At 53.1% G+C, this 24,518-nt stretch overlaps 2 protein-coding genes and 1 long non-coding RNA gene across 3 annotated transcripts; 2 read left to right on the top strand and 1 right to left on the bottom strand.

Moving 5' to 3' along the window:
• The first annotated feature begins 1,535 nt into the window (after window positions 1–1,535).
• On the top strand, window positions 1,536–9,075 carry LOC133340249 (ATM interactor-like). Its single transcript, XM_061548295.1, has 5 exons — window positions 1,536–1,898; window positions 2,255–2,471; window positions 3,849–3,977; window positions 5,221–5,420; window positions 6,393–9,075. The coding sequence occupies exons 2-5, from the start codon at window positions 2,283–2,285 to the stop codon at window positions 8,722–8,724; spliced, it is 2,850 nt and encodes a 949-aa protein (XP_061404279.1). The 5' UTR covers window positions 1,536–1,898; window positions 2,255–2,282; the 3' UTR covers window positions 8,725–9,075.
• Window positions 9,076–10,127: 1,052 nt separating this feature from the next.
• Window positions 10,128–16,739, bottom strand: LOC133340270 (uncharacterized). Its single transcript, XM_061548360.1, has 2 exons — window positions 15,534–16,739; window positions 10,128–13,183 (listed from the first exon to the last, which is right to left on the bottom strand). Exons 1-2 carry the CDS (start codon window positions 15,717–15,719, stop codon window positions 12,062–12,064), a joined length of 1,308 nt encoding a protein of 435 aa, XP_061404344.1. The 5' UTR covers window positions 15,720–16,739; the 3' UTR covers window positions 10,128–12,061.
• Window positions 16,740–21,880: 5,141 nt separating this feature from the next.
• Window positions 21,881–24,010, top strand: LOC133340298 (uncharacterized). The gene is made up of 3 exons (XR_009754868.1): window positions 21,881–22,044; window positions 22,289–22,953; window positions 23,921–24,010. It is a non-coding gene; the product is annotated as an uncharacterized LOC133340298 (long non-coding RNA).
• Window positions 24,011–24,518: the final 508 nt, after the last annotated feature.

Raw genomic sequence — 24,518 nt, 5'->3', positions numbered from 1 at the left:
ATATTCGTACCACGTCTGTGCAGCGTAATATGCCACCCAACGTCTGGGAGCAAGCAACCAATACGCGTGCTTGCGTGAGCCCGACAGCGGCATGTTGATTTTCGAGCGTTGCTTCAACGCGAACTGAGTGGAATTGTAAGAGATTTCCTTCCAGACGTACGTCCACGTTTGTACCGCACGCTGTTGAAGATTCCGGCTGTCGCAGAGCCGGAGGCAGGCGTCGCGCCCTTCGGCCTCGCCGCTTCGTGGTTGGTGAAGAGACGCCGTGCAGGCTCGCATGGACAACACACAGGCATTATTGTCTTTAGCAATCACCCCCTTATTACCTTTACCAGACTGTTGGGGGGGGGGAGGAGTGCTGTTAGCGAGCACCTATGAAGGCCTTGCACGGTACGCGCATGTATCTGTAACATGGACATTGACACAGACGATTTGACTAGAAGGTGGTTTAAATCAGGGTTGTCAAACTTTATTGGACAGCGGACCGGTTTGGATTCAAATGCATCTCCCGCGGGCCACACAATCGGGCCTATGAAAAGCACAATATAAAAACGGGAGGTAAATTCACGTCAACAACCCACATAATGTCAAGACGCACACGAATGAGTACGGCGATGTGTGCTGTGCAGCGTCTCGCTCAGTGCTGCTGCTGCTGCTGGCTTCCTGAAGCCTGTTTGGGCCACTGGCGTCGACGTTCGTAAACACGTGGACGACGAGGCTGTTTGCTACCTTGATTTGCGTTGTTGGATTTCCATTGACCTCCGCAAAGAAATGATGAATTCCTCCACTTTTCTTGGACGACTCTGCACTTCTTATCGACCTTCCTTTTCTTTGATAACATAATTAGGATATACAACGTATCACATAATAACAAATTCCTGCGGAGGGAGCTGGTAGGAACGTTGGGTTGCTCGCTCAATGGCCTGCAGGGTCAACGGCGGCGTGGTGTATTCCGCAAATATGCCCGACTGTGAGGGCGGGCACAAGCCGGCGTGAGTAGGTTAAACGTTGAGTTTTATAAGGGCACCACGAGGTGACCAGCCCCTCCCCACCCAGCCCCACCCCTCCCATCTCAGCCCCCCACCCAGCCCCTCCCCACCCAGCCCCTCCCCTCCCAGCCCCCCCACCCAGCCACTCCCCACCCAGCCCCTCCCTCCCCACCCAGCCCCTCCCTGCACGACGGAGGGACACAATAATCCCCTGTGGGCTGGTGTAACCTGGCGGTTCCTATCAGCAGCAGGTTGCCGACTCCTGCCCATGGTAAACTAGACTCCCATGGTAAACTGGACTTCCACGGGGTGGACTGGGCTCCTGTTGTAAACTGGACTTCCATGGTAAACTAAACTTCCACGATAAACTGGACTCCCATGGTAATCCTCAACAATTTAAGAGCCGCAGTACAGTCCTTAAAGAGGCGAGCAACTCGCGAACATAACAGCACTTGCCCCAACAGCGTGTGTAGGCTACACGGGGGATCTTTGTCTTTGCTCTGTGTGTGTGTGACGTCACCTCGCGCTCTCGCGCGCGCGTAGCACAGCAACGACGGCGCGGACAACCCGACATTGTCCATCGACACGACGAGTTCGACACCGAGAGACAGGCGCACGGAGACAACACGTGGGAGAGATACAACCTACAGACACGTAGAGACACTGGCAGACACTTCACTGAGAGAGACACACAGACACGTCAGGGAGCGAGACACACCGCTACACGGACTCCAGTGGGCCCGGATTCAGTCTTCGGGGTCAGAACATCGGAATCAGTCTTCGGGGTCAGAACATCGGATTCAGTCTTCGGGGTCAGAACATCGGAATCAGTCTTCGGGGTCAGAACATCGGAATCAGTCTTCGGGGTCGGCCGGTTCGGTTCGGCCCCGGGTTGAAGATCGTCCCGAGGTGAGCACCGCGAGTCGGCACCAAGCCCTCGGGCCTTGTCGACTCGGGCGGGTTAAGCCTGGCGGGGCAACTAGGCCGAGTCGGGGCACCACGGGAGCTGGTCTCGGCTGGGGTTGCCACCGTTACGGGAATTGGCGTCTTGTGTTGATTGTATCGATCTCGTGCACAGGTTGATGAGGGTGGTGTATATTGTTTTGGTAATCGACCTCGGCAGACTGAGAAACATGCGCGGGCTTGGTCCGCGGTGCCAAGGGTGGCGACGATAATCCGGTCGGGGTTGGGCCACATAGGATCGGGTGTGGGCCCATATAGGATCATATGTGTGGGCCCATAGGATCGTGTGTGTGGGCCCATAGGATCGTGTGTGTGCTGGAGGCCGCTGGCATGACGGCCGCAAGGGGCCCTGTGCCTGGTGAGGCCGCGGGGCAGGTCTCGGTGCTGGTGGTGCCCTCGGCGCAGGAGTTGGGCCGCGCGGTCCGCACCGACATCGCGTGCCCCGTGCCGCGGTGCGGCCGCGCCCTGCCCAACGAACCCGCGCTTCGCATGCACCTGGACAAGGCGCACGGCGTGAGGGTGAGGGTCGCGCTCCATCACAACGTGGAGCCACGCCAAGGCAGGGCACACCGCCAGGGGTAGACCACACGGGGTACACCACACCACCCCACACGGGGCACGCCACACGGGGTCAAACCACACTGCACACATGACACTGCACACACCACACAAGACCACATCACACGGGACACGCCACACGGGGTCAAACCACACTGCACTGCACACATCACACTGCACACACCACACTGCACACATGACACTGCACTCACCACACAAGACCATATCACACGGGACACGCCACACTGCACACATCACACTGCACACATCACACTGCACACATCACACTGCACACATCACACTGCACACACCACACTGCACACATCACACTGCACACATCACACTGCACACATCACACTGCACTCACCACACTGCACACATCACACTGCACTCACCACACTGCACACATCACACTGCACACATCACACTGCACTCACCACACTGCACACATCACACTGCACACATCACACTGCACACATCACACTGCACACATCACACTGCACTCACCACACTGCACTCACCACACAAGACCATATCACATGGGACACGCCACACTGCACACATCACACCACATGGGACACACCACCCACTGCACACGTGACATCAGCATAACCGCAGAGTACACAGTTGTCACGGATAGAAAACCCACACGGGACACAGCTTAGCCGCAGAATGACACTACACGGCCCTCAGAACAGTGTCGACTAGAGCAGTGACACATTACCTGCACGAGGGAACACGACAGGTCCATTCCTGCCGCCAGCAATGATGTACAAGAGATCCCGACAGCGCAAGCGTTATCAACACGCACGCACGCTCCTCATTATCTCCACACCAGAGACCTGACACCAACAACTATATCAATGTATATTATGTACGGCATGAATGTGTGTCAACGCTGGTCCACAGGTAATGCTGCTGAAGTTGTGCGCTCTCCGAGAAGGACCGTGCGACTGAAGGATTGTAAAATAACTTTATTTTTGCGTGCCGAGACGGATGTGTGAGGATGACACGGCTGCTTATGTATGTAGAACTTCTTTTGCGCCGTACGTAGCTAATTGGAGGTGCGGCGTTGTTGTTCACATTCTCCGCAACGAAGCTAATTATTTTGAGTCCTTTCTAAGGTTTGTTTTACCCCGGAAAGTCTCGCCGAGTCTCATGACCCTCATGCAGGAGTGTCCTGCCAAGTTGTCGCAGGAGGGGCGGGCGATAATTGCCCAGCGTAATCTCAATCGAGTACTGTCCTGTAGTTACCAATCCACTACAAGATACCAAACCCCCTCTTGTGTGCTTCACGCGAGCTCGGATACTCACCTGGGACTACTCCGCGTCGTTTAGGAGGGCCCACAGCCGTCCGACAGACCGTCCCGCTCGTCAGATGGCCGACCCAAGCTATACTGCTGCCCTGTGCAAGGCTGTCCCAGAGGGCCAGGGAGGCCATTCCCCCAGTTCTCCCTCGTGCGGCAGGTGAGTCGCCGTTTCAGGCAGGGGCGAGGCCAAGAAATCATTGTACGTATGTTGAACTTGTTTCGCACCGTACGTGGCCAACCGTGCTAATCGGAGGTGCGGGGGGACGACAACAAAATAAACACAAAAAGCAGTTCTAAAGAAATTAGTTTTCAATATAGATTTAAAAGTGTATAGCTCTGGTGGCTTCCCGATATCGGAAGGAAGAGTGTTCCAGACTGCCGCAGAAGCGCATCTGAAAGCGTGCGATGCGGTGACCGTCTTCGTTCGATGGTTTGCCTAAAACCGATGCTGTGAGGATGACCGGAGTTTGCGGGGACTGTTTGGGTTGGCGAACCGGACAATAATTCTGCACCCAGCACACAACATCCAGTGTTCCTCTCTCTGTGGACTGTCGTTTCTGGTCACGTGCCACCTACTCCGGTCTACCATCGGCTAAGAATATATTCAGTGAGAATTTAAGCTATAGCTGAGACTATTGTTTCTGCAGATGCTGAGTAAGGAGATAGAGGTCTTGGGTACCATTGTAACTAACCATAATATAAACCCTAACACCTAAAGCCAACCATAAACACTAACCATAAACCCTAACTGCTAACCATACGCTTAATCCCTAAACCTGAACCCTAGGTTTCCTAACCCCTAATCCTACGCAAAAGCTAAATAAGCAGTGTCTTCTCACATTTTCACACTTGATCAACTGAAAGCAAGAACCGATCAGTGACAGAAATGGCCGAGGTGTCCCCATTCGGCCCTTTGTGATGAAAAGGTTCACAGCCCTACATTAGGTTATGCACGATGCCAGTCAGACGCGATATCTATAAAAAATAAATCAGCTCAAACCTCCCGTAAATCACGTGACTGGTGCGTGGCCATCTCACTCCGAATACCCCCCTCTCTCTCTCCGCCCCCTTCGAAAACAGACGCTGCTCCGTGCAGCTCACTCCTGCTCGCTCCTTCGTTTTATCTGCCTCTCTTCCCTCCGCTGTCATCACCTTTTCATTCCTTCTCCCCCTCCGTTTCCTGCCCAGCGCTGATATCTTCCTGCTACTTATCTTGATCTGTGCACTCTGTCCATCTTTGGGGACTTCCATCCCGGCATCCCTTCCCTTTCCACGTCATCTTACCCCGTCTACCCCTATTACATAACCGACTCTATTTGCCTTCTCGTGGTGTGGTGCCACGGGTTCAAAGTTTGTATATAACATCAGTGATCCACACTGCCAACGCTCGCTCCCCACAGCACTACCTGAAGATGCACGCGGAGCGGACGCACGAGTGCGGGGTGTGCGAGCGCCGGTACAGCACGCGCGCCGACCTGCGGCGGCACCAGGGCGACTGTGGCCGAGTGTTCAGCTGCTCCTGTGGCTGCCCCTACGCCAGCCGCACCGCACTGCTCTCCCACGCCTACCGCACCGGCCACGTGTTGCCGGAGGAGCACAGGCACGCCAGCGTGGGGAGACGGGAATTGTGGTGCAAGCGCAGGGCCGCAGCTGGGATCGCTGGTGCTAGCATAAGGGACATGGGAATACTGGTGCCACGTGGGGAATTGGAATTGCTGGTGCCAGTATGGGAGAGAGGGGTGCCGCGGTGGCAAGATGTTAACTACCTCACCTGGTATACAAGATGTCGTGGATCCGATTCCGACCCTGATGCCTGTATATTTGGAGTTTGCATGTTCTTCCCGTGGTCGCATGAATTTCTCCCTGGGTCCTCCGGTTTTCCCTCCACATTTAGAAACATGCACTTAAAGTATACATTATAAACCACTTCGTTGAGCTATCATTTGTGGCCAGGTCACTTCTGAAAAAGTGCTATATAGCTCAGTAGGCATTGCCTGGTGAAATAAAGTTATTTTTTATAGAGCTGGGATTGCTGGTCCCAGCATAAGGGAGCTGAGCTATGGTGGTGCCAGCATGGGGAGATGTGAATGCTAGTGGCAGCACAGGGAGAGGGGATTGCTGGTACCGGTATGGAGGAGCAGGGCTTGCTGGTGCCAACATGAGGGAGCTGAGATCACCGGTGCCAGCACCTTATTGTTTTAAAGGAAGCTGTAATTGAAACATACATATTTTAATCGTGTAGATACATGCTGGAGCTCTACCAGGCTGCCCGATATGGACTATTTGAATATTTCATGGCTTCTGCATTTATTTCCATAATAACTCTGCAAAGCCATTACTGTAACATCATTTCCATACCTTTTGGTACAAACGTGCAGCGCCCATCACTATGGCACGAGAGTACTACAGCCTGACCATAACTTCAAAGTCGTTTTGTTTTTACTTGAAAAGCATATCAAGATAGCCTGGAACACAGTCCAGAGATTTGTATCTATAACAGCTCTTACTGTAATGACAAACCATTATTGACTTTTAACAATTCATCTACATTTCTTTTTTTGTTTGTTTCAAGAGTGCCGCCCGGGCGCAAACGAAAGCTGGAGAGCCAGTCCAGCGTGCAAACCCCCATGAGGGTGGTGTCGGTCACGCAGCAGCCCGATGTTTACGCCGGTGACTCCACCCCCACGGCGCAAGACATGGCGGCGGTACTACCACAGCAGAAGCCCGCCCCGGCGATCGACAAATCTTCCCCGAAGACGCCGGACGCCTGTCCGCCGGCGCCGATCCGCTCTCCTGCGCGCGCCGCTCAGCAAGGCCCGTCCATCGCCGCAGATCAGGTGCGGGCGGCGGTCGCGCCGAGGGCGAGAGGGAGGTGCGTGGAGCAGCATGCTGTGCGTGCAAAGGTCGCCTCCTCGAAACCGAAGTGCGAGAGCGACCCGCTGCCCACGCCGCCACCGCCACTAGCGCCGTCTGCTCCGTTGAGAACACCGTCCAAACGGTTGCTACTGCCCAAGCCGAGTGCGGTGCTGCTGAAGCTCTCGGTGACTCAGCGGGGGGCGGCGGCCCTGCTCGGCCACAGAGAGGGCAGCTCCATCAAGCCCGTGGTGGTCGCCGTGGATGAGGCGGGCACTATCGTGAGCACGCTGGCGCTCGTCCCTGGCGCGTTCGGCGGCGCCAACGCCAAGGGCTCCAAGGGAGTTGGCGCTGTTTTGGACCTCGATGGCAAGCATTGTTTGCAGCCAGTCTCCACCGTATCTAATGCGTCACCGAAAGCGATTACGTGCGAAGCTCAGACCGAGGTGTGCATCAATGATATCTATGGTGCCTCTAACCCATATTCTTCAGCCACGAACACGTACTCACATCCGCTGAATTTCTTGGTCAGTGCAAATGCGCAAACCGATGTTAGCTTCACCGCCGTGGGTTCCGCGTCGAATAGCGTTTGCACGCAAACTCAGCACAATCCTCAAAGAACGACGTCCAGCTTTGCGGTACAGACGGATTCAGGGCAAGACCAAATACAAATCACTAAGGTGACAGAGAAGCAATTAATTCCCAACGTTGCATCGTGGGATCCGAATAGCAGAAATATTTCCTTGGGTCCAAAGCTTAGTGGTGGTACGTATGACATTTCAACACCGTGTAACGCTGGCATATTTGTTGGTGACAATAACTCAACGGTGCTCGGCCTACTCAAGGATCCTTCCATGTACAACACTTTACACGCCATGGCTATGCTCGGCCAGGGTCTCAAGCTGAATCAGTTGAGCACCCTCGAATCGGTTGTTTGCGACAGGGCGACTGCGCCTGAAAATACGAACACAGATCCGAGCCAGATGCGCGCTGGCTGTGCCAGCGGCGTGGACACGGAGACGCACACCCACGACTTTGAGTTGTACCTGGAGCAGCTGCTGTCGGGGGCGGCGCTCCCATCCCACTCGCGAGACCGGGGTGACCACTGCATCGCGCCCGGCACGCTGGACACGTCCGCCCAGACAGACACGTCGCTGGTGGCGCCGAACTCCGTAGCCCCCGATAGCACGAGGGTGGACGGGGCTACCCAGACGTCGATGATGCTCGTAGACGACTTCAACATGGAAATGTTTGACAGTTACACCCAGACCGACCTGGAGGTTCTCTTACAGGACTCCTCCCTGGAATTCCCTGCAGTCCGAGCTGGGTTTTCTGGAAACTGTGCTGAACTGCTGGATACTCAGACCCAAACTGACCTTGGAAACTTTCTAGAGTACGCCTCTAGGCTGCCTGAGAGCCAAATGACTTTTGCGTGCAACAGTGCCCTCAACACGGAGACACAGACCGACTTGTTTTTGCAGCGAGGGTCCTCCATGGCGTGCCCTGATTCTATCGACCTCAAGGGCGAGATGCTTGCACACCCCTCCATGATGCGGGCGGATGTGCGCAGAGATTCCTCGTTCTCCACCGACGACTCGGCAGGAGACAACGCACTGAGGCTGGACTTCACGTCGAGCTGTGTGCCTCTGCACATTCAAACCCAGACGGAGCCCGGTGCGCCGCAGGAACAAGTCGCGTCAATTCCCGAGCTCGACACTCCCGTGATGAACTTCTCGGCCGAGTCCGGCTCGCTTTCCGGAGAGACACGGGCGGGAGGCAGCTCCCGCGCTCCTCTGAGCTCGGCCGAGACCCAGACGCCCCGCAACGACCTCGACGATTTCTTTTTCACCAGCATCGAGACGCAGACCATGGAGGACGACTTCCTGCTCTCGGATCTGGACTTCGGAGGCATGGAGACGCCCTTCGGGTCCATCGACGCACAGACCTCGCCAGGATACGGCTCCTCGGCCGAGAGCGAGGAGTCGCACGCGGGGTCCAGGGCAGGCGCCAAGGCCGATGTGCCCTCCATTTTCCAGCACTTCCACTTTTAATGCCGGCCGATGGCGCTGGTTCAGCCACCCCGCGCGCAACGTCACTAGTGCGTTACTCGTGTCTGGTCAATGGTGCCCACTCCAGCCCCCCTCCCCCCTCCTCCCACCATGGCAGCTGTCGAGCAATGTAAACGATCCGTGTCTGAGATGCCGTGGTGAAATCATTAATAGTGAATGCCACCCTCAGGGCAGTGGGGACCTGGTTTGTGTTACAGTGGCGCCACGCTACGACACCTCCGCCTGATCCTCGGATTCCCAGACGACGACGATGCTGCTGCTGCAGGGATGTTGCGGATCCCCGATAAAGTCGAATCGGTGTTCCATGTGAAGTTAATTTATTTGCACTTTGGGAAAGTTTTCTACGGAATGCACAATAAAACTGTTGACGCAAGCGATTGTGCCAGCAACGTGTTGCCGAATCCTTTATTTAAAATTTAGTTTTTGACCGTCGTTCGCAGATAACTACAATTTTGCAGCGAAACTGCACTGTGTTACCACAAGCATGCGTGTGGTTAGTGCAGCCTTGATGTCTTGCCGGGAAGGGTGAACCCTATTCATTTTCGTCAACAAAAACTGCTGTTCGCGAGAGTTGAGTGTGAATAAAACAAGTCCGCTCTAACGAATAATAACCTCTCCATTTTAATTATTCACGACGCGTCAAATGGCCTGACAGTGGAGGGGCAGCAACAGGAACATGGCTTGAAAGCCGTATTTTCTAAACTAAAACTAAACTTTTTCTTTTACCAGGTAAGGCCAACTCAGCTATTTAGCTTTTTTTCAGAAGCGACCGGTCCACAAATGACAGCTCAATGAAGTGGCTTATGTGGAAATTTATCACAGCCAAATACTATAAACGCATGTTGAATCGAAATGTGGAGGGAAAACCAGATAACCCGGAGAAGAATCCATGCGACCACGGGGAGAACACGCAAACTCCAAATATACAGGCGTCGGGGTCGGGATTGAACTCCTGTATACCAGGTGAGGTAGTTAACATCTCGCCACCGCGGCGCCCTTTCGAATAAAAGTGGCCAAGGTGATCTTGGCCAATTAATTTGGCCTGAATCTGCAGATGGGGATTAACTGTAGTTTATCCGGCCTATTGTGGATGAATACATCTCGCACACGATTTCAACATCCGTTTAACGGGACTGGTGGTTTGTGATGGCGAGACCCGAATAGCCACCTTGACACAAGCGCATATTTACCTCCAATTAACGCTTAACAATCCTACGAAAAAAATCACGTAAATCGCTTTGCACTAAGAGGAAAACATTACGAATAAGAACACTAGTTTCCTGTCCTTCCCCTGCACCTCCGGTTAGCACGGTTAGCTACGTACAGTGTGAAAGAAGTTCAACATACATACTGGCCTGGTACGTAATCTTTAACCCATCCCCCGTTCCTCTGCTCGACCCCAGCGCGACCACTCCCGTGGCGTCTGTATATTTTAAAGACGCATGTCACCTTACAGGTGGGGGGGGGGGGGGGGACATTACACATCGTCGCCGAGTGCCGGCAGTTGAGATTAATCGCCCGTGGCCATGAATAATGACAAGCGGCCCCTGCCGGGTGCTTTAGCGCCAACGACTTGCAAGCACCCAACGCCGACCAGATGTGTGCGTGTCATCTCGATTGAATCATTGTCTGGTAATTTTGCAGCATTTAAGTTTTCATCAACACCGGTTGCATTGTATATTGTAAGGCCACCCCACAGAGATGATCACCCCTCTCTGGTTCCTGTGTTGCTCCCTCTATGTATCTTGGTGATATCTGTCTGCTAATATGTCTGTATAGTTTTCTGGTTAGATTTTATGTCGCTATTTCATTATACCTGATGATGATTGCTTGTGTTGCAATCGAAACGTCGTATGCTATTATTTAATTTAATTTATTATTTTATCTTTAGACGTGACTTAACCGAAAGAACCAAATAATCATTTACTGCAGTCACGAAAGTTCTAAAATTAAGATTGCATTGTATGGGGTTTTGATGTTTTGTTTTTAAACTATGGGAGGAAACTGGGGAACCTGGAGGAAATCCACGCAGAACAGGAGGAAAATAAATTGAACTTCGCAATGAAAGGCTGTCGAGGCGGGAATCGAACCCAGGCCCTTATTGCTTTGACACAAGTGTGACCACTGCACCATCGCTCTGCCGCTCTGTGTTCTGTAGAAAGGAGTAGGTCATTGCACAGCCCTATTCAATCCATTGCTGAATGCCTCCCCACGCCTTCTCGGTAATGGCGGTAATTTGACCATACTTCACCACGATGGAAAGAGCAGGTTGGTGAAGGAGGAGGAAACCCAGGACCTGTTCAGATGTCACTCGCCACCGTGGCTGGGAATTGACTCGAGGTCGCGGGGTTCAGTGCAATGCGTGAACCGCCGCATCGACACTCCAGGACCATCCAGCATTACAAGTTGCGGACAAAGTATTATTTCCGCTTCCCAATATTTTTATCCCCCTTATTTGGTTTTGTAGACAAGGAATCGCGTGTATTTCAAAGTAAAACCTTGTTTTTTAAGGCCACGTTTTTTACAGCATTTCTATAAAGTTAGCACTTTTTCAGTAGCATTTAACATTTTCATACGATCTGGCCCTAACTGTGCCCTCGCCAATGTAGCTGGGTTTTTTTTCTCAGCTTATATCGCTTAAGCTGACCTTAACACTCGGCCCTCTTTGAAGGCAACAAACGTCCGCTGGCGGGAGCGAATATTCCAATATTCCTTGGTAGGGGGGGGGGGTTACACAATGGTGCTGTGGTACGAATACCACAAACTTTGCGTGAGAGTGGGAGGGGGCCCGCGGTGGTCAGTTGGGTGAACCTCACGTAGCGTTACGCATCTCAGCGGTGTGTTTTGCGTCTTACAAGCTGCGAACATCGTAATGCCCCCCCCCTCCCTTCACCTCGACGCCCACCGTAAGCCAACACCCACATCCCGCGACCCGTGATCTCTCGCCGCCGTGATTAATGACCCCAGTCAATGGAGCCGCACGCGCTAATGAGTCCGGAGCGATGAAAGGCGAGTCGGCGTGGCAGTGAGGTCGTCGCACCCGCCCGCGTGTAAGCTGAGTGTGCCCGCGGGTATTTTTTTCGGTAAGCGTCGAGCAGTGGCTCGCTGTAAACACGTGTCCCTCGATTGCACTCGGTGCACTTTAACACCGTCCGATAAACATCTCTCAACCGTGGTTTTAGTTGAAAGTCCCACGTGGGGATCCATACCATGGCTCAGACGCATCCAGGTCCCAGGGAGCATTTTATGATGAGATGATGACGATGGTGGCGGTGACGATGATGATACAGCGGCTGTTTTTTCACTCTGTTGGTCTTAGTCACAAGAGCAGTGTGTGTGGTACCATGGGGATACGGACCTTGCATCCCTGCACTAGCGGCAGGCGCCCCCCGGCCCTGTGCTCATCCCGAGTTTCAAAACCCTCTCGCCGCGCGTTCCCCACGCTCTCCGCGTCGCCACCGTCGCCACCGCTCCCGCCGCCGGAACCCGACCTTTGCGCCACATCCTTTCCCGTTCGTCCGCCCCTCCTGCCGGCAGTCCCGACCCCGCATCGCACCCTGGCCGCTCGCTCGTGAGCGCGCGATCCCGTCGCCCTCCTGGCCGCCCTCCCTGCCGCGGGCTGCCTGGAGCTCCACCAGCGTCGGCGGCCGCGCGGCTCGTAGTTCAATCCGCCGCTCCCCCTCCCGGCCGGTGCCGACTCGACACGCCGGCAATTGTCAATCTTGAGCACGTCCGCGTCCAGGTGCCGCCATGGGTCGGAGAGCCCCGACGCCGGATTGGCCAGAGAGCCGCGAGCCTCGCTCCTCACCGGCGGCAAGACGGAGTAGAGGCTGAACGACGGTGGCAAGTCGGGCCCCTGGTCGCTGTCATGGGCTGTGCCAGCTTTGGAGCCGGATTCCGGCACGGGGCCGTGGTGCGCACCTCGCCCATCCTCATTCCGCTCATCGGTCGACGTGGCGCAGTCCTCGTCCCTGACGAGAGCGCGCGGGGCCACGTGCAGCCGAGACGCGGCCGAGCAGAGCTCCTCCACCTCCCCTCGTGCCTCCACCTCCTCATGCTCCTCCTCCTCATCCTGCTCACCATCCTTCTCCTCCTCATCCTGCTCATTGGGATCAGGGTAGCAGCCCCGTGGAGACGAACCCTCGCTGTGGACCATCCGTGTTGTCCACTTATCCCCCGTCCATCTGCCCCACGCGGTCTGCTGAAGCGTCGCGAGCCGGGCCCCCGGCTCTGCGGCCAAGTCCCAGGTCTCCCGCGCCGCTCCCGGGCCGCCACTCTCCCGGGCCGCTCGCCGAGCGGCCGCTGGCCGGCCCGGAGTGCCATGTCGGAAGGTCGCGGCGGACCCACGGGCGGGCGCAGTGGACGGGCCGGTGGCGCCGCGGCGACGCGCGGAGTTCGGAGTCGGCAGGGAGTAGGGAGCGGAGCGGCGCCAGCCGTGAACCTGCAGTATGATGACAATAATAACAATCACAGAAACGACAACCACAACAATCACAGCAACAACAACCACCACAACAATCATAACCACAACAATCACAGGAACAACCACGACAATCACAACAAAAACAATGACGCACGAGTCCTAGGCTTGCTTTAATGTAAGCACTTTGTGTTGTTTATCTGGTTTGCAGTAAGTTTTGGCATGGGTTTTGTGTCAATAATAACTTGTTGTTTTTGCTCTTGGTTACACATTCCGTCCACCCTGCAAGGTGCTGTAGCTGCGGCCACAGCCGATGGGTCTTGGGCTGTGGCTGTCGGTAGAGTAAATGGAGCTGCGTGGCTCAATGGGGCCTTGGGCAGCTAAAATAATAAAGTCCGAGTCTGCTTCTCGGATGTGTTTTGTTTTCGGGTTGGACTGCGTGCATTGTGTTTTCACTTCCTGAAGAAACTCCCAGCGTGTGGAGCAAAACGTCGGACATAATGTGCGTATGTTGACCTTCTTTCGCACCGTACGTCGCCAATGACGGCGAACAACGCGCGCGGCACGACCTGGTAACGCATCGGAGAGTCACGCAGCGCAACCGGGGACATCCTACGCAATTGTTCTGCGATTGGTAGAAATATTTACGTTGTATTTTCTCCCAAATACAGTATACTCCATGCACAACAGGTGTTATAGGTTGCAGGGCTACGTCGTGTGACGCAGACTGCGTCTGTGCTCCCACACGATCAACAACTCGCAATGATCAACTCGACGATTGGTCAAACAACACCCACGACCCACACGGCATGGAAGAGGGAAAATTAAACTATTTAAACTATTTCTTTTTATTAGACCAAGTAAGGTCCATTGAGTTATATAGCTCTTTTAAAAAATGTATTAGTAAAATAACAAACATTTGATTAGTTTTAATCGCTGTTTGGCCTCCCACAAAGTGATACCTATTGTGTCGACCCACGTTTGATGATGATTTAAATAAGCACCACAAACGTTTCCTTCACCGGTCCACCTCTCTGCATGACGACTTGCTGTAAAATAATTTCTTATACAACCCATCAGGCACGGCACGCGTTCTGCTGAAAGTGCGTCATTTCAGCAGCACTGATCTCAAGACAAGCGACACTGGAGCGGTTTCGACGGAGCAGTCAGGCTTGGTTGAATCAATGCTGACGAACGGCCGCAAATATCACCGGACGCATGGATGATGGACTCAAACAATTGCTCTGAGTGCGCTGCTTCTAAGGCACGAAAATCTGGCTGGCTAATTGCCTTGTGCGGCATAACTTGTGGGCAGTTCAGCGAACTCCATTGTACTACACTATGCCCCCACGTCTATGCTCCCCCGCCTCGATCAACACACACACGGAACAGCAATGACAGTGATGGCACCATCATTCAAATTCCATCCCTTCTGGGTGCCCATGCACGATGACCCAGATCTCCGGTTACAAATCACTAGGGGCACCCACATCCAACAACCCCCGAATCTCTCCACAGTTACCGCTCAATAAACTCGTGCACACGGTCGCGCACTCCATACCGGCAGCCAGTCCACGATCTGGCTGGATGGGTGGCCAACCCCTACGCGGTGCTGGTCGCATGTGTCATAAAGGGGCCCTAAAAACACGAATATTAAAACACGCATTTTTTTACTTGCACAGTAAAGTAATTGTATGTTTTCATTTGCTACACAGCCAGATAATACGACAAATCGCTAACCTTAAACACCCAGTCGTTCGTAGTCGAAGGCATTATAGTACTATAGTAATAGAGCAAGTGCAGAATCACTGAACCGGAATTGATAGCTTGAAAGCATTTAGCGCGGGGCCCGTAGCAACTACACATGTAGTAGCTACTTGTGTAGTAGCTACACAAGTATCTACTACATATGTAGTAGATACTTGTGTAGTAGCTACTTGTGTAGTAGCTACTACACGTGTGTAGTAGCTACATGTGTAGTAGCTACTTGTGTAGTAGATACTACATATGTAGCAGCTACTTGTGTAGTAGCAACATGTGTAGCAGCAGCTACTACTACACGTGTAGTAGCTACTACACGTGTAGCAGCTACTTGTGTAGTAGAAACATGTAGTAGCTACACGTGTAGTAGCAACTTGTGTAGTAGCTGCTACAGCTACTTGTGTAGTAGCAACATGTAGTAGCGACACGTGTAGTAGCAACTTGTGTAGTAGCTGCTACACGTGTAGCAGCTACTACACGTGTAGCAGCTACTACTACTACACGTGTAGCTACTTTTGCTACGAGGATAATCCGGCACCGCTCCACGCCGTCATCTTGGCTCACGCTCAGTCGGCGCGCGGTGCGTTGACGGCACAAGCAGCTCTCCCACCTCTTCAGCCCAGGCTCCCCTCGCCCTCGCCGCCGCCTCCTCCTCCTCGTCCTCCTCCTGCTCCTCGTCGCCCGCGGCCCCCCCGCTGCAGGCGAGGAGGGCCTCCACGATGCGCCTCTCGGCCGCCTCGGGGCTCGCGGAGCAGCAGCCACGGGCACGGCCACACCAGCCCGCACGGCCCTCCATGCCCGGCGGCCTCCTCCTCCTCAACCTCGTCGGCCTCCTCCTCAACCTCGTCGGCCTCGTCAGCCTCCTCCTCAACCTCGTCGGCCTCTCCTCCCCCAGCTTCCTCAACCTCCAACGCCTCAAGACGTTGACTCCAGCTTCTCGGCTACATCAGCCTCTTGCCGTCGTCTCAACCCTCCTCAACAACCCCCCCGGGGCTGCTCCTCAACCCCCCCCACTCCCCTCGTCAATCTCCCTCCTTCTCCCGCGACCTCCTCCTGAGCTCGCTCAACGTTTCGCGTTCGCAACCTCCTCAAGCACCCCCTCCTCGCTACCTCCTCCTCCTCAACTCACTCCAACTCCTCCTCAACCTCCTCCACCTCCCTGTCGCACGGCTCCTGCAGCTTGCTCAACCTCAGCCCTCCTCAGCCTCGTCTCAGCGGGCTGCCTTCTCCCACCCGCGAGCTCCTCACGAGTGGGAGATCCCTGCAGGTGCAGGTGGAGGTGGTGGTGGAGGAGGATGAGGAGGAGGAGTTTAGGGTGATGCCAGGAGCGCCAAGTCACCTCCTGCTCCACCCCGTGTCCCGTGAGTGAACCCGCGTCTCCGGCGTGGACGATTACCCGTCTCCCCGTCTCGCTCCGTAACACGCCCAGCCCACAAACCCCGTGTCTCCCTGCGGTGTCCCCCTGTGTCTCCCTGCGGTGTCTCCGTGTCTCCCCGTGTCTCCCTGTGGTGTCTCCCTGTGATGTCCCCGTGTCTCCCCGTGTCTCCCCGCGGTGTCTCCCTGTCTCCCCGTGTCTCCCCGCGGTGTCTCCTCGTGTCTCCCGTGTCTCCCTGCGGTGTCCCCGTGTCTCCCCGCGGTGTCTCCCTGTCTCCCCGTGTCTCCCCGCGGTGTCTCCCCGTGTCTCCCGTGTCTCCCTGCGGTGTCCCCGTGTCTCCCCGCGGTGTCTCCCCGTGTCTCCCGTGTCTCCCTGCGGTGTCCCCGTGTCTCCCCGCGGTGTCTCCCCGCGATGTCTCCGTGTCTCCCCCAACCTCCCGGGGCTGGGAGCCCCGAGCCCGGATCTGCGGGGCGCGTCACGCGAATCTCCATGGCGACGGGCGCGGGGGGGGGGGGGGCGACGGGCGGGGGGGGCTACGCGGGGGGGGGGGACTCCTCCGCCCAACGACCTCGCGACGTCCCCCTCCTCCTCCATCATCATCCTGCAACATCCTGTGAACTATAAATAATAAACTATGAACTATAGATATAGCTTTAAAGCTTACCAGGTAAGGCCCCAACTGAGCTACGCAGCTCTTTATCAGAAGCGACCTGGGCATCGCGAATGAAAGCTCAACAACTGCTTATCGTGTGGACATGTACAGCAGCCAAATACTCCTGAACAACGGGCCCACAAAACCCCGTTGTTGTAATGCACTTCTACGCTGCCGCGTCTGTGCTCCACACGTTCAACAACCCGCACTGCTCAGAATCACAATATTTATACGGGGGTAAGAACGTCACAACAACAAACATTACACAAACACGAGAGTAGTGCAAAGTTACAAGAAAGGTAAACAAATCTCACAAACACAAACAAATACAACTGAACCATTCCCATCCTACCAGGCAAAGCCCCACTGGTGTATCAACTCGACGAGTGGTCAAACAACGCTCACGACCCACACGGCATGACAGAGGACAAACTCACGACGTCAACTTTGTTTTGATTTGACCACGTGAGGCCCCACTGAGCTCTAGAGATCGTTTTTGGTGAAGTGACTTGGTCATCACAAATGAGATCTCAACGAAGATAGTGACTTTATCACGTGGACATTTATAGCGACCAGACACTCTGAACTCGTGATGTTGATTCTCAATGTGGACTCGGAGACAAATCCACGCGACCAAGGGGAGAGAGACACGCAAACTCCAAACCACACAGGCGTCAGGGTCAGGATCAGGATCAAACCTACGACCTCCTGTATACCAGGGGAGGTATTAAACACTTGCCAGCTCTCTCTCGCTGTTGTCCTTCAAGTTCCCCTCCACAGTCTCCCTCTGTCAGATGCCCTCATCAGCAGCATGATCACACCGCCTCCATCGCTTGCCTGCGGTGCCGCGGTGGCGAGACGTTAACTACCTCGCCTGGTGCGCAGGAGGTCGTGGGCTCCATCCCGACCCTGACGCCTGTTTGTATGTTTGGAATTTGATTGTATCTCTCCCCGTGGTCGCATGGGATTTTTTCCGGGTCCTCCGGGTTTTCCTACCACATTTAGAATCAACATCACGCGTTTAGAGTGTCTGGCTGCTATAAATTTCCACACGATAACTTACTTCGCTGAGATATCATTTGTGGCCAGGTCGCTTCTAAAAAAGCACTACCTTGATCAGTGGGCCTGACGTTGTATTTATGTTTTATCTTCCATCGTCACCCACTCCGTCATTCCCATTCACCACGGCTCTCTGTCATCACCCTCCTCCTCCACCATCTCTCTCCCATCCTCCAAATCACGTCTTATCCACAATTTCCCGATAATCCACTCCATCCTCACTCCTCCATTCCCCACGTGTCCCCCCGTCAACCCTGTCTCCGAGGGCTGGTTTGTGTGTCGATGGAGACCTCAGCAGCGTGATATGTTGAGTTGCTTATTTTACAATGTTGCATCGAACTGGGACCCATGTCTTCAGGAGACGGTCCCTATAACGTTTCCCCAGTTCGCCAGCATCGATTCAAGCGAGGCTGACCGTGCTGGCGAGATACTGAATACCGAAACTGGTCGAGAGGTTTGCTTGGACTGAGCCCATGCTGCTGAGAGTATGCGCTCCCAGAAGGCTGTGGAGCTGATGGAATGTGCAAGAAATACTTTAGGTGTTTTTATATTATCTATTTTGCAGCGAGAAAGTTTTGGCACGGGCCCTGGTGCAAGGCATTTTAATTGGGATTCCTATCTCCAATGTACCCGATTCTTTAGTCGCCCCGAGCCCGGGCCTCATCTGGCTGTTGAAGTCCTCGCAGAGTTGCACCGCCTGTATGCCCGAGAGCTCCGCATCATTAACCTGAATCCTCCTGAGGTGAGAGACATTGAGATCAGAAGGCTCTTATATATACAACAGACCCTGGGGCAAACACTAAACACAAGTCCTCTCTCGGTGAACATGCAATGTTGGGTCAACGTTGGCATTTTGGTTGGACCGATGTTGGCCCAACCTTTTCCAAACGTTCCAATCTCACTGGGCAATTCCCAGATGGTAGGAGCCATGGGTCACTGCAGAAAGCAGTAGTACCTGGGGTGGAACGGTTTTTTTGTACACAGTTGCTGAGCAAAATACCAAAAACATCTAGCAGCCAGCAACATGCGGCACTAACTACGTTGCAATAGATAAGAGTGGCACGCACTTCCTGGATTCAGCAAGGTTATTTATCACAAGAGCTTGTGTAGAAGAGAGACGAAGGGAGGAAGCAACAAGAGAAGACAGTTGATCTGCAATGTGGTGAGTGGGTGGGTGAGTGAGTGGGTGAGTGTGCTTGTTGTGACCTGCAGTGTGGTGAGTGGGTGGGTGAGTTTGTTAGTGTGCTTGTTGTGACCTGCAGTGTGGTGAGTGGGTGGGTGAGTGAGTTTGTTAGTGTGCTTGTTGTGACCTGCAGTGTGGTGAGCGGGTGGGTGAGTAAGTGGGTCAGTCCGTGAGTGTATTTGTTGCTGTGACCTGCAGTGGTGAGTGAGTGGGTGAGTGAGTGTGTTGCTGTGATCTGTAGTGTGGTAAGTGAGTTTGTGAGTGTTGTTGTGACCTGCAGTGGTGAGTGAGTGAGTGAGTCTGTGAGTGTGTTGTTGTGACCTGCAGTGGTGAGTGGGTGGGTGAGTGAGTGGGTGAGTCTGTGAGTGTGTTGTTGTGATTTATAGTGTGGTGAGTGGGTGGATGAGTGAGTGGGTGAGTCTTTGAGTGCGTTGTTGTGATCTGCACACGTGTGGTTGTTGAACACAGTCGTGATGGGTGAGACATAACAGTGATTTGTAAATCCACTGCTGGATGCACGCCCTCCCCCTGCCACGCCGTGCTGAGTCGTGGGGGTTATTTGACACCACACTGGGGTTCGTGAAGGTGGGAAGCACAGCAGTGCCGTACAACAATTATAGTCCAGTATATGTGCGGGACTGCCGTCTGCTGGCCACAAAGTGTAATACAATACTATAACGTATTCCCAATCACTGCGTCCGAAATCCATTCAATGTGAACAAAATATTACGGACGTTCACAATATTAAAGCATGTTCTTTATTCCTCCATCCATCATACGAATCTCCAAGATTTTCACTCGAATTAACACAGCGCGTATTCGAGCAATTATCAGAATCAGACTGTTTACTTACAATGGAGGAATCCGATTAGCTATTAAGCTATTTTCACAGATGTCCAGTAGGGCCGCGTCAGATCGTTACCACAACAAACAATACAAAAAAACGAGAGATTTGGAAACCCAATCAAGGACAACACGGATCCTTGTTATTAGTTTAGATTTAGGACAACACGGGGATCCATTCTGTATAGAAGTCTAACACATGAGCCAATACCACTGTGTGTGGCCGTAATAGCACGTGTGCTATGAAGAAAGGCCATTTCCCGAAACGTCGCCTATTTAATATATATTTTTTCACTTTAAGCCCATTGTGTTGAGAGTGTTGGTGTTGTTGCTTGTGCGCTACTTGCCAACGCAGCAGCAGTATCACCGGTATCACTCGGTGATTCGGGACAAAAAAAACTGGGTTCGTAAATTTGCCACAATTGTTTTCGCGGTGTTTCTGGCCAACACTGGGATTCGGAAAAGAAACCCGTGAAAACAACGAGATGCATCGACCGCACTGCGCGGACGGCTTTCGCGGTGGTGCTGTAACAGCTTCTTCTTCTTTGACATACGGGTATAAACCATGGAGACTGATGGAGAAAATACAACAATAGTCGAGGAAACAACGAGGCAATCTGTCCCGCCACTTTGAAAATACAATGATTTTACACATCTCGTCAGCCACACCGGCCTGCTTTCTGGGAGTGCACAATTTCAGCAGTCGAGAGGTGCCTTGCCTTTGAACACCTGGCAGGGCAATATAATTGGTTGAAGCAAATATGACTGCTGATGACTCTACAAAGACCGTGGCAGCGCCTTCAAAACAACACCACACCAATACCAACAACACTATGACCACCAGCAACAACTTCTTCTTCTACGCGTTTGTCCCACTCATGTGGGGGTGTCCGCTGCCCTTGCCAACCTTCTCCACGCTGCCACGTCCTGCGCCATCTCTCTTTCCGCTCCTCGGGCCACCGTGTCCGATCGCACCACATCGCCCCCCTCCACCTCTTCTTCTGCCTTCTTCTTCATCACTTTCCACTTGCGTCACTTGCACCTTCTGACCCACGTAATTCTCCTGTTGTCTCTCCACGTGACCGCACGACACCAGCCTTTTCTCGCTCATTTTCTCCGTGAATTTTACCACCTTGAGCCTTCCTGTCACGTCTTAATTTCTCACCCTGTTCTTCCTTGTTAAACCCAACATCCTCATCTCTGTGACTGACGTAGATTGCCTTCCCTTCTTCTTGTACCCCATCACTCGGCCCCATACAACAGCACCGGCTTCACCACCGTCTTGTACTATACACTACACTATACACTACATTGTACACTACACTATACACTACACTATACACTACACAGTACACTACACTATACACTACGCTACACACTACATTATACACTACACTATACACTACACTATGCACTACACTATACACTACATTGTACACTACACTATACACTACACACTTTTCCCTTCAACCAAACTGGGACCCTCTTATCGCACACCACATCAGTCATCTCTTTCCATTTCAGCCATCCAGCCCTTGTTATTGTTCTCATCCATCATAGTGACCCAACAGCAACACGTTGTGGCTTAAACTCGTTTGTCTTCATGAACTGGTCAATTCCAATTATCAATCTCCTGCATTATTTCCACTGAAACTTGCCACCGTGTACTCCGTCTTCGCTCGACTGCTCTTCAACCCATTCCCTTCAATCTTTTGCACCCAGATCTTCAAATCCTCTTCCACTATCCCCTCTGCTTCCACCGCATCGCCACAATGTCGTCTGCAAACAGCATCCACCAGTGGGGCTCCCTCTGCATGTCTCTCTCGTGAATGTGTCCAGCACCAGGATGAACAGGAAGGGGCTCAGGACGGAACCTCGCTCCGGATTTCACTTGAAAGCCCCCCGACACCCCATAGCCGCTTCACACGTGCACTCTCCCTCGTTCACGCTGATCCTGGATCAGCCGGACGTACACCTCAGGGATTCCTCTTCTTCTCATGCACCACCAGGTGAGCTCGCTAGACACCCTGTGGTTACGCTTTCTCGAGATCAATGAACACCACACGCAGGCCCCGTGTCTTCTCTCTGAACTTCTCCATCAATACTCTCAGTGCAAAGATCGAATCCATTGTTTCCCTTCCCCGTCTGAATCCAAACTGACTCTCGCCAATATCCATCAGCTTCCTCAGTCTCCTTTCTATGATCCTTTCGTTTCATGGTGCGACTCATCATCAACAACAACAACAAACACAGCTGAGTGGACTTGCTGAAGACCGGTACCAGCAGTGTCAAGATCGGCCTCCAAGCTAAGTTCTTTAGTTCGTATTTGTTATACATTTGCTATAATTTTACAACATATACTCCCTTCTTAAGTTAAAATGTTACTGTTTGCGTGGGTTTGTGTAAACATGTTTGTTATTTAACGTATTGTCTTTAGTCTAACACTTAACGGTTGTATGTGTTAAGATCCTACCTTTTTTACGATTTTTTTATTTTTTTAAAGATCCTAATTTTTTTTTAGTTTTTGTATTTTAAAAAGTTCGTTTTGAACGGATTTTTGTATGATTTTATGACTCAGTTTTTAACGGGGTATTTTTTTCATCCGTTTTAATTGGCAGAATAAGTAAATATTCCGATCACGATCATCGGCCTCATATGAAATGCCCCCGCCAGGTGGCGGCATCGCCCCACGGTGAATTGTGCCAAGACGCTCGCCCGAGTGGCCGTGGCCACGAAACTGACAAGCAAGCAACATCCATCCCATCCATTATTCAGCTCTCATGAAATATTCACCCGCAACACGAGTCGAACCGCGAACTCAGAGGAGTCCCGTGCCAAATTTGAGGGATTGCATCCGTGACGGCCACATCCAGAGGGATTGCTGGATCCATGACACGGGTGACAGAGGCGCCACGCTGGTGAGATGTGAACTCTCTCGCCTGCTATGCAAGAGGTCGTGGGTTCGATCCGATCCCTGACCCCTTCTGTATATTTGGAGTGTGCATGCTACTCGTCCCGTGGTCGTGTGGACCTCCGGGTTTTCTCGCCACATTTAGAAACAACTTGCGCGATAAGCCCAGCTGTCATTTGTGGCCAGGTTTTTTCTGAAAAAAATCTATACAGCACAGTGAATCTTATCTGGTATAATAATAATTATAACAGCTCTAGTTTAGTTTAGTTTTTAACTCCCAAGCCGCCAATTGTCATACCGACAATCCAAGGTAAAGACGCAGCGCTGCAATTGCTCGCTCATGCCATTGCTGCCGGAATATCCTGCACGATAGAGACTCCCTCTAAAGTATACTTTGGCCTATTCTTTCACGCTGCCCAAACCTCTTGGAAGAGAAGACTCAATATTAGCAGCGCAATTTGTACATGTACAGTCCAGCCCTGGTGGTGACGATCGACGCGGTGGTGGCTCTGTTGGTGATTGTTGAGAGTGTGAGTAGGTGCATGTGAGAGATGTTGTGTCTATTTATGGGTGAGTGTGTGGGGAGCGGTAGTGTAGCGGTTAGCGCGCTGCGCTACGAACCTGGGTCCCGAGTTCGAATCTCGCTCACGGCCAACACCAGTGACGATGATCTGAACCGGTCCTAGTACTCCCCTAGGTCGACTCAGCCTCAAATGCTGCGGTGTGTAAACATCGCCACTGGGGAGACAAAGGCGGTCGGGCGTGGTGCCGGCCACCCACCCCCTCGTGTGCCGTTCCGGCCTGAATAGGTGCTACTCGCTATCAGCAATTGCCCAAGCAGTCTATTAAGGCTATACGGGGGGTTTTGTGTGTGTGGGGAAGCGTTGTGTAAACATCGCACGCTGGGCCTCCCCTAGGTCGACTCAGCCTAAATTAGTATCTGATGCGATGTGTAAATACTGTATCGCCACTAGGGAGACAAATGCGTCCGGGCGTGGTGCTCCCTCGTGTGCCGTGCCGACCTTCATAGGTGCTTGCAAACAGAACTTGCCCCAACAGTCTGACCATATATGACGGTATGTGTGCGCCTTTAAAACGCAGCAAGTTGACACAGTAGGGGGCACAGGTGGTGCATCTGCCAGTTAGGTCAGTCAACCCCATGGCACTTTGGGTCTGTCCCGCGACCTGTCGGGGCGCCTTCGACACTTCACGTGTCCTCAAAGTGCACCTTGCCTGGCACAGGCGCCGTGGCGATGTCACCGCCACTTTGTGGCAAATGGCATTTGATGTATGTGTGTTAGTGTGTATACTGTATACTGTTTATACTGCACCGTATACTGTTTATAGATGTGGTTTATAGTGGAGAGCAGTCGTGCAGTGGTTAGCGCACTGCGCTACGAACGCAGCGAGCCGAATTAGATTCCCACAACCAATTGCAAGTGGCGAATATGTATTTATTTGAGCCGGTGCTGGTCCTGCCCTAGTTCGACTCAGCCTTAAAAATGTGTTTCTGGCTCGGCGTGTAAACGTCAGCACTTTGGGAGACAAAGGCGGCCGGGCGTGGTTCTGGTC

Source organism: Lethenteron reissneri, chromosome 9 (assembly GCF_015708825.2).
Source record: "Lethenteron reissneri isolate LAM-NWPU_2019-01 chromosome 9, ASM1570882v1, whole genome shotgun sequence".
Classification (NCBI taxonomy): domain Eukaryota; kingdom Metazoa; phylum Chordata; class Hyperoartia; order Petromyzontiformes; family Petromyzontidae; genus Lethenteron; species Lethenteron reissneri.
Note: the sequence above shows the minus strand (reverse complement) of the source record. Positions and strands in the feature narration are given on the sequence as shown.